Below are 14,806 nucleotides of genomic sequence, written 5' to 3'. Positions count from 1 at the left end.
AGCCCCAAAATTTTTGGCACAAATTTCTAATTGGTAATTAAATATCATATATTTCGCTTGGGCTACATAAATTAGGGAAAGTTTGCGAAACCAGGCGGTCCATTTATTACGAAAGTATTTAACGGCCTATCAAAATCACCTTAACAGTTCAATCATAATCGCTAATTAGTGCAGCATAATATTAAACTACGTTTTAGTTGATACATTAACTGGGCTATTCACTCAAGTTACCAAATGGTTGAACACACACAAATGAAACTTAAATATGATATTGCTTATGTTATTGCCTGCCCATTATTGAATCATTGTATTGCTCATCCAAAACAGTCGTCAAAAGAGATAAGATCCATTGAAGTAATATTGAAGATAGCAAAAATTACAAAAAAAATCGGAATTAATCAAAACAATGATTATTTAAAAATCATTAATATCAGATTTAAGTATATATATACAAACATATTTTCAGTTTTTATACTGAATTTGGAAATTATTATTCTTTTTAGTTATTTTTATATTTAAATTACCTTCAATTGTCATATTTCAATAATACGATAACGTAAAATGAATTATTATATATTAAATATATAATTTTTTTCGATATTTGGGTAACGTTACGTCTGTAATGTTAAAATTTTTTTCTGATAGGTCAGTCGGAACCGCCTTCAAAGATTTTATTAATTCCCGTCCGATGATTTTTAAGTAAAGGGAGCCTATACGATGGCAAAAGTACGTAGATACCAATGATACTTTAATTAATTAAATATTTTCTATTTAAAAACAACTACTTTTTGTTCCTCCCATACAAAACGCCAGTTTCATATGTAAGGACCTAATGTATTAGGTCAAAGTTGAACTCTTATGAGGTGTCAAATATAATAAATTAAAATGAGCCGGACTAGACATTGGCCCATCTTGAACCACAGACCAAAGATCTAAGCAATAGAATACATTCCATAGACAATTTTTCCTCGATTCCTGATTGTGGATGCGTATTTAATAACTTCCATTTGATTGATTTTTTAATCCAAAAATTTGCTATGTCCATTACTACTTCAAGGTGTTAAATTTTATACAACACTACAAGATCTATATATAAATGTGATTTTAAATGTAATATAAACTAGTTTGTAAAAATAAAATCCTAATACAACAAAGATGTTATAAATGAATATTTTCTAAACTATTACTAGTCCTTTAAGAAATTTTTGATTGACACAATAACAATGTTTAATATTAAATATTATTAACTTAACTGTGCCTTAAATTAAGTCTGAGTCGAGCCATAGGTCCCAGCAGGCGGCCTATACTCTTCTGGTAATGCCATAACTTGTTTCTTCGTAAAAGCATATTTCTTCACACCAATATTTTTGTATGTATTCTCTCTGCGACATCCTTCGCTAAAATTTGCAATTGATGTTTTCATTAATAATGATTATTTACTTTACAATATAAGATGTATACATTTACATAAACAGTAAAATCAGGGTCCGAAATGTCAAAATACAATTTAAACAATTAACAGACAATTTAAGAAATCTTCTTTAGTATAGAGGCAATAAACTTTAAAATCATTTCATATGCAACATGCACTCACCTCACAATACAAAATTCACTGATTAATGCACCTGTGGTTAGATTGGTTTATTCCCGATTTTTTTTAATCTAAATATAATGAAAGAAAGACGAAAACATGTCTGCGCCACACTGAGGAGTTATGGGTCTCCGAATTCAAGACACTTTTTATACATCATTGTAAAACTTATGATTGCGACGAATCAGATATTTCTATAAAATAATTACTGTTGAATGGCCAATAATATTGAGAGCCTTGGAAGGGAATGGCTAATGACCACAGATGCAAAAATGCAATGAATAAAAAACGCGAGAAATAAAATAAATAATTTATAGAGTGCGTTTTACTTTTGCCTGCCGCATTTGTTATTTTATTGTTACGACAATAAGTTTCAAAATGTCATGTGAAGTACGGTGTCAATGTTTGCAGTTCCTTACAATTTTCTAATACAGTAAATACTTGGCGATTAAGATATGTGTGTCTGTGTGTGTGTGTGAGAGAGAGAGAGAGAGAGTGTGTATGTGTGAGTGTGTAGGATATATTCTAACCAGTTCTTTTTGTAAATCAAATGTTTTATAAATATTGACGTTCATAAGTTACCAATGAAGAAATATATTATTATACGATTTAATACGAAATATTAACTCACCTTCTCATAATATTTAAAGCTTTCTTCATTTCATGTTCAGCCAAATGATATTCAGTTGACAGTATTGAACATTGCTCATGCGTTACGGACATTCCAGTCCTGTCCTTAGCGCTTTTGCACGACGTGAATCTTATGCCTACGAGCCAAACATCAACGTTTATTTTCTGGCCTTTTTGAGACAAGGCCAACAAAAAAATTATTAGACATTACCTTTAAATTACGCATTTTTTGTACATCCAAAATATTCGTAATGAATGATCATACACGGCGTGAAGAGAATTGAAATTATTATAATAGAGACGTTTTAAATATATGTAATCAGAATAGGTTCACAACGTAGTGTCAACTGTCATTTGTCAAGTTTCACGTGGGCTTAGCAAACGTCATAGGCAGGAAGCTCATCTGATGTTAAGTGATACCGCCGCCCATGAACACTCACATTGCGAGAAGGCTCGCAAGTGCGTTACTGCCTTTGAAAATGCTCAGTTCTCAAAGTTAACCCGTTAATAAATAATCACAAGAAATTCCTAAGACAAAAGTCTTACCATTCATATGCCTAGTAGCTAATGCAGCTAAGTGAAGTACTTCGACATTTTTTGGCACTTTGTTGTGTACTGATTTTTTTAAATTCTCCATTACCTCTTCTAGGGGCTTAATTCTAGATGATGCTGTAATATTTAAAACATAATATAATGTTATGAAAATATATATATTCTATACTAAGGACTCTCGGCATCGCAATCTAATAAATATAATCTATGTTGTTACTCAGGGATACTGCATGAATGGCGGAAGAATTTAATAACCAATCCAGTAGTTTTTTCGTTAACACATTTTGTATGAATCTTTTTCCTTCTTATAATATTAAAAGAATTTTATTATAATTTATTATTATAAGCCGTATTCTAAATTATAATCTGTAATGTTTGTATTTTTTTAATCCATGTCCATTTTGGATGTGTTCACGCCATCCAAGTACCTATAGTCCTCTCTCATTTTCTATCCTTATCACACCCATTCGGTAAACACCAGTCGGTCCCCCTTGCCATGCTCAGTAGGGGAGCATTCTTCATGTTCCCGTGCTGTAGAGAAGACTTACAACCGCCGACGCGAGGTCATGCTTCTTGTGCTTACACTTTCATCTGTCGTCTTCTCCCAAGAAGGTGACTGGTATCTCCATATATTTTTACACTTGCCGCTCTCGGTCTAACTAATCATAACATTTTTAGGGCTTACCTCGATTAGCTCCCAAATAGTCCACAGGAAATATCTTCGTATATTTATAGTAGTATTTATTAAGTCGATCTAAATTATCATTATTCGATTGATACTGGGGCGTAGTCTCGCCTAAGGCTTCCGCTAATGTCGCCTTTTCGTTAATGCCAATATTGAAGAACACCGCAGTTATTGTAAAGTTCAAATGCTAAAATATTAAAGTATAGATTTAGCTTTTTAGCTTTAAACAAGAGTTCAACTCTGTTAGCGTAAAATGTACGAAGGAGTTTTGCACTTAACCGGTAGAAGTATTAACATATACAGAGTTAACGCCATGTCTGTCGGTTTAACGAATAACTCCCTAAAGCGTCGAAACCAATCGGCTTTGGTTTAGCTTGTCTTCCATACAATGATACACTCTACATAACATTACACACACTCTGAATAACGACAACATTTGAGTAATAAAGTATGTACATATGTAAAAATCTTATCACAATATAAAACATATAAAATAACTGTCAATCTGAAGAAGAAGAAGACTGTTCATGTGAAGTTATCACAGTGACTTCTAAATTGGACGGATGTAGAAATTATGTAAATTTTAAAATTATTTTAGCGGCTTTTATAAGTAATACTAGCACATTTAGATAATCGTATTTCTGGATAGATTGATACGGTACTAATAAATAATTCAAATATAAACTCATTAATTCAAGTATCGTTTAACCAATCGATAGTTTAATGCACTAACGCCGGCGTGTACAGTGAAAAGTTTTGAGAATAAGCGTATTAGACCCAAAAATCAAATTTAGGTTAATAATCACTTATAAAAAAATTATGACAAAAACAGTAGCAAATTTCAAGACCAGATTGCTTCCGAGTTATTATAACCAAATATAAAATAGCTTCTTAAATTTACTCATGTCAAATTAGCCTATTTTGAAGCTAAGTGATTATATAGTCTTATTTTTAATCTTAAAATAACACTCTCATATAATATTCCTCACCTCTTTTTTAGTAAACTTCGAATAAAGCGCATCTGATATGGGGATACTGACGGTTAAATTTCCTCGTGAACCAGATACTTGAGGCAGTGCTGTCATACTGAAAAATACAATAAATGCTACAGAACACATAATATTTGATATTCTCAATAATTTCGACCAGGCAAGAAAATTTGATGAATTAGACGTTTTTATCTTAACAAAATTACACATACACAACGAAATAAGCTGCACAAATACTTTTAATACACAAATCCCATATTTTTTAACATCTTTAAATTCCTGATTAAATTGTAATAACATTTATTTAAAAGATATTTTATTTTATTTTAGAAGCAGACAAAAATGCAGAAATAATATCGCGAATGCCCTACACAAGTCTTAATATATTTCATAATGCATATAGGATAAATTATATATACTAACAATGAATACAAATATACAAACACAGAAAACATAGCCAGAGATGGAACACTTAATATTTAACTATAAAAAGTTTCAATATTTTACAAAAGGAAACAAACAATACAAGATATTCCATACATTTAACTAAGTGGTACCAAATATGGCTGTGTTGTGTAATAGTGTAAAAGTGAGGGTAGGTACGTGAAGGTGTGTTTTTTTTATAGTGTGTATGTGGAGCTATGGATATTCTTAATACTCCTTTTAACCATATTCCGCGATAGCAAAAGTCAAGTCAATATAGGTTGTTGGTGTGTGGTTTAGGTATGTGGTTGTTGTTATCCGGGTTGCGCGATTCAAAGTTTTTGCATAGTTAGTATTGATGTGAGGAACATGAGACAAAGCCCCCTACGAGTCTCTAAACAGGAACAAGGAGGGGCAATTTTTTTAAAAAGGGAGCAAATAATTTTATTTGAAATTATGTCATGTGCAGCAATAAATCATATTGTTTTCATTTTTTATTAATTTAAAAATGTTCACACACGTCTTTATATGTTTCAAACTTATTAAAGGTATTATAGGAGATAAACTTTATAACGTAATTTTGGCTCTTTTAATTTGTTTTGTGTACTGTATAGGTGACCAAACCGAGCAACTATATTAACACTTCGTACATATGTATAGCATAGCACTTTCATACAATCGACATCATAAAAATGTTTACTGTCACGTCAAAACCAAGCTGGTTAAAACCAACTATCGTTGTCAGTATGGTTATTAAAAGTATTATTTTATAGTATGTTCAAATAAATGTGTCTTTAGTACATAGCTGCACTTTAACATAGTCGATCCATACCTGTGTCCAACTTTGTTCAATTTAAAAAGCACGGTCTGCAAATCCTCCACAGCAACAACCATATCACCCCACATCGCCTTCTCCGTAGAATATAGACTTAATAATCCTTCAAAGCCACACAGAGGCCCAAGTTCTGACGTCAACAGCTTCACAACTGTTTCATGTGAAACCGAATTAAACCAACATAGCAGACCGGCCGTCACTGTAGTCAACTGAAATTTATTTACAATAATGTCACAATAATGGACGTGACGGAGTTTTAAAATGATAACTTCTTATGGGAAGGTTTAACGCTTCGTTACGTAACGCGTTACGACGCCGTCTGTCTAGTTTCTCTTTCTCTCAGGCATGCGGCAGTGGTAGGCGGACTCCTCTTTTCTCCCTCTAACCCGCAGATCTAGCCTTATCTCGGACACACGCTTTACACATATATTGTTGACAGTGAGCATATAACCTTAAAATATCACCGTTTTTGAAAGTGACTAGAAAAAAAATTATGAATGAAGCAGAAGATCGTCTTCGGAACATTACAGAATTAAATGTCACTTCTGTTCGACGTCCCTAAACTACAATAATAATGATGATATACCGCTTGTGAGAAGCATGTGTCCCTTCTAGTTTGAAGGGCAGCATTGTTTCTTGCCCAAATGGGTGATTCGCAACGTAGGCGTAAAGCCGCGTGTGATATTCGAGCCCAGTGCGTTAAAGATTCCGCCTTGACTTTGAATTCCTCGGTAAGTGATCTTAATGAATCCAACTCGTCTTCCTGGGGCTCTGAAAATAGATATAGGTACTTTATTAACTTATGGGTTTCATACCTAATGTTTGTATGAAACCCATGTAGGTGTATATGATGATACATTATCTTTTATTTTTGATTTTTTTAATAAAAATAATTTTTGCTCTAGAAACAATATAGCACATTACAACCAGAAAAGATACTGGTCAAAATATTAAGTATAGCTCGTATAGGTTTTTACTCATAGAAGAATTTTCTAAATCAATACAGTAATCATCAAGATTATTTTCTATGAAACTATAAAAAGGCTTTAAAATTATATTAATTATAAGAAATACCAAGACTTGAATGGAAAACATATTTTTTTTATATTTGCAAAATGGTATACAGCAAAATACAATAAATAAAGACTTAATATTTATTGCAATTTAGATTATCCGGACTCAAATTTATAAGGTTTTTCTAGCACTGTTGAGCGGTGTTGGCCTTGTGGCTTCAGCGTGCGACTCTCATACCTGAGATCGTAGGTTCGATCCCCGGCTGTGCACCAATGGAGTTTCTTTCTATGTGCGCATTTAACATTTGCACGAACGTTGAAGGAAAACATCGTGAGGAAACCGACATGTCTTAGACCCAAAAAAAAAGGCACTGGAGGCTAATCACCTACTTGCCTATTACATTTAAAAATGATCATGAAACAGATTCAGAAATCATAGATAAGAATTCGATTGAATGGAACATCAAATCTGATATACCTTTATCAGTGTCAATAATCATGATGACAGCTTCAACCACAGTCGCCAGACAGGCTTCAAAGTCAACACCAAAGCTATTTAAATAAGCCAAATTATTTTCACGCGTTGCTGAATCAATTGGACCGATGCTAGGAAGTGAGGTCTCCCTTTTTTCCGCCTGTAAATTTAATACTTATATAAAAAAAAAAATTAAATATAAATTAGCATATCTACTCATATTAAATTTAATAATGTATTCGCATTTCAGTTTTATAATAAAAATAATGTATTTTTATTTCTAAATATAGGTGATATAGGGCCTGTTTCACAATCTATGGATAAAGTGTCAAATAGCTATGCAACATATAAATTATTCGAAAGATAAAAGTTCCAAGTAAGATACTTCGAATTTCATGACGTATAGCGCTATTTGACAGTCGTGAAACGCAAAAATACTATTTATCCTACGAATAAGTAATAAATAGCTTATATAGAACTTATACGGACATTGTGAAACAGGCCCTAAGTCAAGTAATCCCGTTGTAAAGCGTCACTAAGATATTTGTATCACTGTTTATTTAATAGAATTCTGTGATTCCAAACCGAGCCATTCAAAAATGCAATATTTTATTTGAAAATAAAATATTGCATAATCGCTCTATTGCAGGGGCATTGATTAACAATCCTATTTACTTCTTACTGACAGTAGAGTGAATAAGAAATGTATAGATGTTAAATTGTGACTATTATTATACAATTAATTCTTTATGTTAAAAAAATCGCTTCGCACAAAAGCGTTCGCATATCATATAATCGCTAGTGAATAAAAAAATTGCAGTTGTTTCAAATACATTTCGCATATGAGATATTCGCACATATTAAACTTGAAAATAATGAGCAATAAAAATCAAAACAATTTTTTTTAATAATAGTTATGGTTTAATAAACATAATGCCTATGGTCGCCAAACCGCCACAATACGATATTTTATGTTGAATAACACTGAATTCCTGTTTAATTTGATGATGTGTTTACATAAAGCTGAGTTAAATTAAAATGCTCCATAGTTTTTATTATATTGTGCATAAATTTTGCTCGTTTGGAAAACAATGTTGCCGATCAATCGGGATCTAAGTAATTACGGTTTTATAACTATAGAAGGATAATTTATAACAATTCATAAAATATGACATAACATTAAAAAAATCGAAATCCGTCAGTCCCATAACCCTTTAAATTCATTATGAATCATGATATAAATCACAGGCAGTCTTTATTTCATTTTATATGCATAAATGTATTAGAGTTTCATCGCGAAGTTTATCGTGTTTGCGGTAACAAAAACAATAAAAATAACTCTTAGATTAAATTGTAATCGCATAGCAGTTATCAATCACCTTTCGTTTATCACTTTCGCCCAAGTTTTCCACCAGCGATCTATAAGAAATTTGCTCTAGGGACGTGTTCTTGAAATCGTGCCTCAAACTCCCATGTCTCTGTCTATTAGAATCAAATGAGTTTAAATCGTTCACTTTCGTCTTGACCGGGGAACGAACAGATCTAAACGAGTGATTGAGATTTTTACGTTCCTCGCTGTTGAAGTAATCATTATCGAATTTTAAATCCGACGCATCGAGAATGTTCTTTATTGATTCTTTTGATATTAAACGATTTTGGCACACGTTCGGTACACTCGAAGACAGAGAGGGCGTTTCAACGGTGGGCGTTGTCTCTTTTGAACTTGAGCTTGATGACGCATCAAATGTGTCACAGTCGGAATTGGTGCCAAACATACTAAGTTGTTCTGTCAATTGCAATATAGTAGTGATTGTCTGAAAAAATATGTCATATTAATGGCACAAAATTGTATGGTAAATATGAGATGACCTTTGTTTGTATATATATACCTACCTATATGTAGTTGTGGTATTTATATACCTACATATATTTATATCAAACATGTTACAACATTTTTTAATGTCACACTACAGCTATGAAACATACATTTCTGATAAAATTATCAACCTGGCGAAAAATTTTTATTAAAAAAAAACAAAGTCGTGAAATATTTCCCAGCAGGTACCTACAGTTTTTATTTAAAAATTAAATTGTTGTTTTTAGTATTTTTCTTTACTTAATATTTATTTTCCTTAACCTATCCTAAACTTCAACAAATACATATTTCACAATTAATTTACCGGATTTTCAGAAGTACAATTTTGTTTTGGCCAACCGATAATGGCCAACGATTCTTCAATCACTCTCGGTTCCCATAGCGTCAGCATGCTCCTTGTTTTTGTTTTAATAACTGAAAATAACAGAGTATATGTCTTCTATGAGTTTCAAAAAATATGTAATTAATACATAATTCTAATCGTTTGAATAACATTCATAAGGCATTAGCTAACTAACGCGGGTGTGCGAACTCCATTTCGCCTTAATAATTTTTACTTGCTAACCATTAAAGCTAACCAACATTAGGAACTTATTTCTATGAATGCCCATAGACACTATTCTCTTTTTCAGAATATAAACCTAAATTGTAATAAATTACATTAAATTTTCCAACTTAAAATTATTTTATTTATTGACACTTCGTCGCAGTACTTATAATACTAAAAAAAGAAACACAAATAACACAATACACATAAATTACAAGGGATGCAACGGGCGGCCTTATCGCTAATAAGCGATCTCTTCCAGGCAACCGTAGTAAGAAAATAAAAAAAATAATGAGTGCAAGAAGTGCATAACCAGTAGTTTTATAATATATATACATAGAGACAGAGAAATATATATATATATATTATATATATATATATTTCTGTCCATAAAGTGATTAAATAAATAAAAAATACTCGAATTGGTCCAGCCGTCTATTTTTAGATGAGTAATAGGCAAGTAGGTAACCAAGCTTCGGCCTTAGACCTGAAACTGGCCATCAAGTCACCGTACGAGTGATGTGACTAAAATTAATAGAAAACTACATTTTTTGTGCGATAAATGCGAACATAAAAATCGCACACTGAAACCACTAGGACAACACTGCTTTATTAATTTACAAATAAAGGGGAAAATAATTAAGTCGATAAAAGACTCAGCCACGTAAGAGCACGCGGATTACAAATTACGGTTGTTACTATTAACCTTCTGTAGTATGCCGACTTACCTTCTGTAATATGCCGTGCTTCTACATACTGCTTAGCCTGTATTAGGACAATAATACGATCCATATCGGTAACAATTTCATCTCTAAAATTCCTTAAAGTCATCACACTGTCATATTCAGATTGTATTCTATTAGACGCTGCCGAGTGTAGGGCCGCCTTCGTACTGTTTATATCTTTCACTTGTTGAACTAACCTGGAAAATTGAATTGAATATAAAATCTTGATTGCTTCTGTTTAGTTTTTCTGGCCCTACTCTATTGGTTTTATTGAACAGTGTCACCTAATTACAGGAGTTTCTTTTGACGATTAGAAAGGTGTCTTATTTTCAAATTTTATATTTTTATCTTCTGTTTTACCTAAATTTAATAGTATTTTTGGGGAAATGATCCTACATGTCCGTTATGGTTAATGAAATAATGATTAATGGCGTAATGATTAATCAGATATTGCCTTGTCTTTAAGGAACTTTTTATTTATTTTCATATCATTGCTTAAATCTTATAACAAGCATAAATTTTTCCATATAACTCGTTCTGTCTAATAAACGTCATAGTAATTTCAAAAGATTTATTTTTTAGACATATAAATATTATTTATACAGGTGTTATAAACACACCGCTTAGTTCAAAACTAAGTTATCCAATCCATTCAATCAGAGTTTCGAAAAACTTTATTGGAGAAAATTATACCAGATATCTTTTGGTGTCGTAAGCTATTCAAAGATTAGAATTATATTTCAAGAAATTATTATTTACCTGATTAGTCCCCCAGTTCTTTCTGACTTATGTGAGTGAGCAGCAAACGCTCCTACAGTTATTATATCGTGATATCCAGTTTTGTTCAATGTATCATTATGCACCCACATTCGTTGAAGGTGTAGATTGACTGGCGCAAATTCCAAACTAGAATCGTCTTTAAAAAATATATGCGTAAGTCATAATTTACGTAAGACATTTTAATATTCATTGATTAAATGAAAAAAATACTATCTAAAATTAATCTAAGTAATTAAACTCACCCTTTTTACAACTCGCTTTAAAATAAGCATGTTCCGCTTGCTGCAAACATCTTTTTGAATGGCAATAGTGTTTTAAGAGTGAAACATTTATGCTTGACAATTCCAACTGTTTATTTTGCCAGTTTCCACACATATCACCTATGGACAGCAATTCTCCTAAAAGCTCCTTTTCTCTTTGTATAAATATGTCCCTAAAAAGTACAAAACATATTAGGATCTAAAATAAAATAAATCAGTGGCGCTACAACCTCTTTAGGTCTTGGCCTCAGATTTTGGAATCAGTTTCATGATCTTTTTTTTTTAAATCTTATCGGTAAGTAGGTGATCAGCCTCCAGTGCCTGACACACGTCGTCGACTTTTTTTTTGGGTCTAGGACATGTCGGTTTCCTCATGATGTTTTCCATTACCGTTCGAACAAATGTTAAATGCGCACATAGAAAGAAAGTCCATTGGTGCACAGCCGGGGATCGAATCTACGACCTCAGATGTGAGAGTCGCACGCTGAAGCCACTAGGCCAACACTGCTCAATATATTAAGATCTATTTGTCATAATTTGTTTACATTTACTGTTAATATACTCACAACAATTGTATTGGCAATTGATAGCACAATTTTGGTTCAGCCATTATTTCATGCACGTTAATATCGCCGCCCAATCCAGAATGAAACTTATAAGTTACTTGATGACTGTTAACAAAATTTTGCTTAATCATACTTCCATATGCTGGAAATTTCAGTTTAAGTCCCAATCTAGGAGGCAAAGACTGGGATCTTCTATGGCACTGGATTTTTTGTGGTAGATCCAAGCAATTACGATCATTTGTATGACAAGGACTATTGCCTGTGCATGAGGCCTCAAGACTCCATCCATTAATAGTAACAAAACCAACTGTCTTATTATCACGAGTTTTTAAAGCTACACGAAGTCTTTGCGATTCCTGAAAATATGATTTTAAATTTACGATTACGAGTATATACGATATATACATCTTAGTCCTTAAAGCTTGTTTATTATTTATATATGTATACATCCCTTATAACAAACAAGAAATATATATTCACATCTCATACATGTTATGAATAAGAGATTTAAAGTCAAAAGTTTATTGATAAAAACAACAAAAGAAATATAGATACATGTTTAGAAAAAAACTGTCTGGTCGCCTAATATTTATCTTGCCTATCGCAGTCTATGTGAATAATGACAATGTTAATTAATTAGTCAATGTTATTTACCTGTATGGTGCTTAACTGTAGACTTGTATATCCCATCGGCACAGTAACTTCAGAAACTTTTTCCTTTACATCATATACTATGAGACGAACAATAGCCTTACCATTTATACCATCACAAGCCCGAAACAGCACAGTTTTTGAAAAACAAGGATTACTGCAACACTGTTAAAAAATCATATTGCAGATAATAGCATGGAAAATTAAGTCTATGGATTGCATTCTCCAAAAATTTTAACAGAAATTATTAAAATTTATATGTTCTTGATGGAAAGTCACCACTGACTAAAAAACTTAAAGCTTGATTAGCTGATATGGCCTACATACATCTGTCAACCTAGTAAGAAGTAAAAAAAATTGTATTTTAGGCAATTCTTTTAATAAATAAAGACTCAAACACTTAATATTTGCAATGTTACATCACGTCCACAGAGCATATTATTCGTTTATTCTATCAAAATATATTACTGTCAAAACAGAAAACATTTGAATGTATGAAATGTTTATAATTTCACTTCAAAATTTGAACTTACGTCAACAATTTCTGTAGAGCCATATTTAACACATAAATCTTTTGAGAATCCTAGGTATACAACAATTTGTGGTGTTGGTGGTCTACCATATGCATCACATAGTAAATTGTCGCATGATAAGGCTAACTCACATAATGGCACTTCATTCATATCTGCAAAAATACTTAAATTAAATAATTTCTCCTGAGAAAATCTAATATACATTGAAAAGTTAAGTCCATGTACCTAAAATAATTCCCTTCTGCGCGCGATACTGTGAAACGTCAATAACAGGTCTTGCTTTATGTAATTTTTCCCTCAATTCGACAATTTGAGTATTGATGGCATCATATGATGCCATTTCAAGAGATTTTATCCATAGTGTGCGTTCTGATTCTTGGAATGTTGCTAATCTGTAGCAAGGTCCATTCTCCCAAACTGTAATTTACATTCAAAATCTAATTTATATATGAAATGGACTATGCTTGTATTTTTACAGAAGCATTTATGTATACTAAAAAGATTTGAGATTAATGTAATTTGTTACAATAGATAAAGATATAGAATACAAAATATTATATTGTTGCATTGATATAAAATAATTTTGTAAGAAGGATTTTTGGGCAAATTGTATAATATGCATCATTGCTTACTATCAGAATATGATAATTTATTCAACATCAGTATGTTGCACAAATCATTCATCTTTACACTTTTTAACCCAAAAATTCAGTTTATTAAAACAAATAATATTGAAACAATAAAATGAAACTGCAATATTATGGTTGTCCTAATGATTTTTATTATTTATTAATTTATTTATTTATTAACACTTTGTTGCATTAAGAAAAAAAAATTAAACAAAATTTAATGAAAAGCAACTGGCTTATCTTAAAGGAATCGCCAAGTTATATATATATTAGTAATATATATTAATTGTTATATGTTCAGAAAAAATGTCTACTAATAGAAAATCCCCTTACCTATTTGAAATGGCCAATGTCCATTTTCATCACAAGCTTGTACTTTTAATACATGTCTACCTAACACTATTACTCCAATTGGTTCATACCAAGGCTCAGAGCCTTTCAAATAAAAAAGGAGATTCCCCCTTAGACGAAACCATCTAATTGAATATGCTGAAAAGTGATACATTTTAAATATTGACACATACAAATACATTATGAAAGCGATACAATATAGAAATTGTACATCAGTAAATTTTAGTAAGACTTCAGAAACATATTCATGAAACCATAAGTCTAGTCAGGTGATAGTGAAATTAGTAATCACACAATCCGGCAGAAGCTGCATATTTTGCAATAGTTCCCTATTCGTATGCACAAAAGAAGGAAAAAAGTAACACAAAGCCTTACCTTCTGATCTTCGAAAGAATCCGTCTTGTTTTTCTTTCATTACTAACACACCTTCTCGTTCAAAATTTTGAGAGGTTTGTGAAGCTATTGAAGCTAACACTTGTTTATTGTATCTCATGGCTATCACATAGTTTTAACATTACTTCAGATAAAATATAAATAACAATATACATAGCAATATTTATTGATTTTCATTTGAATTGTTAATATAATTTGTTTTCCAATGAACATAGAAACTACTTTATAAAAACTGACATTTATTAAAATCAGATGTTGATAAGATGCGATGCTTGACATAAGGAAACTCTGTACCTAATCGA

The 14,806-nt window shown here is 31.6% G+C and overlaps 1 protein-coding gene across 1 annotated transcript; it reads right to left on the bottom strand.

The window, feature by feature from the left end:
* Positions 1-530: 530 nt before the first annotated feature.
* On the bottom strand, positions 531-14,731 carry LOC111000692 (inositol polyphosphate-4-phosphatase type I A). The gene is made up of 19 exons (XM_022270246.2): positions 14,487-14,731; positions 14,094-14,249; positions 13,357-13,548; positions 13,132-13,283; positions 12,602-12,763; positions 11,948-12,303; positions 11,364-11,554; positions 11,101-11,257; positions 10,345-10,538; positions 9,374-9,483; positions 8,573-9,007; positions 7,197-7,353; positions 6,292-6,476; positions 5,703-5,914; positions 4,448-4,544; positions 3,459-3,645; positions 2,768-2,890; positions 2,223-2,358; positions 531-1,397 (listed from the first exon to the last, which is right to left on the bottom strand). The coding sequence occupies exons 1-19, from the start codon at positions 14,602-14,604 to the stop codon at positions 1,265-1,267; spliced, it is 3,453 nt and encodes a 1,150-aa protein (XP_022125938.2). The 5' UTR covers positions 14,605-14,731; the 3' UTR covers positions 531-1,264.
* Positions 14,732-14,806: the final 75 nt, after the last annotated feature.

This window comes from Pieris rapae, chromosome Z, assembly GCF_905147795.1.
Source record: "Pieris rapae chromosome Z, ilPieRapa1.1, whole genome shotgun sequence".
NCBI lineage: Eukaryota > Metazoa > Arthropoda > Insecta > Lepidoptera > Pieridae > Pieris > Pieris rapae.
Note: the sequence above shows the minus strand (reverse complement) of the source record. Positions and strands in the feature narration are given on the sequence as shown.

What these genes read in the sequence shown, in the direction of transcription:
- LOC111000692 (XM_022270246.2), bottom strand. Translation starts at nt 14,604, where the DNA reads ATGAGATACAATAAACAAGTGTTAGCTTCAATAGCTTCACAAACCTCT. An exon ending in ATTGTACTTCTGAAAATCCG is followed by an intron (nt 9,008 to 9,373) that starts GTAAATTAATTG and finishes ATATTTTTTCAG; the next exon opens with ACAATCACTACTATATTGCA. An exon ending in AGCTACTAGGCATATGAATG is followed by an intron (nt 2,359 to 2,767) that starts GTAAGACTTTTG and finishes TTTGGCTCGTAG; the next exon opens with GCATAAGATTCACGTCGTGC.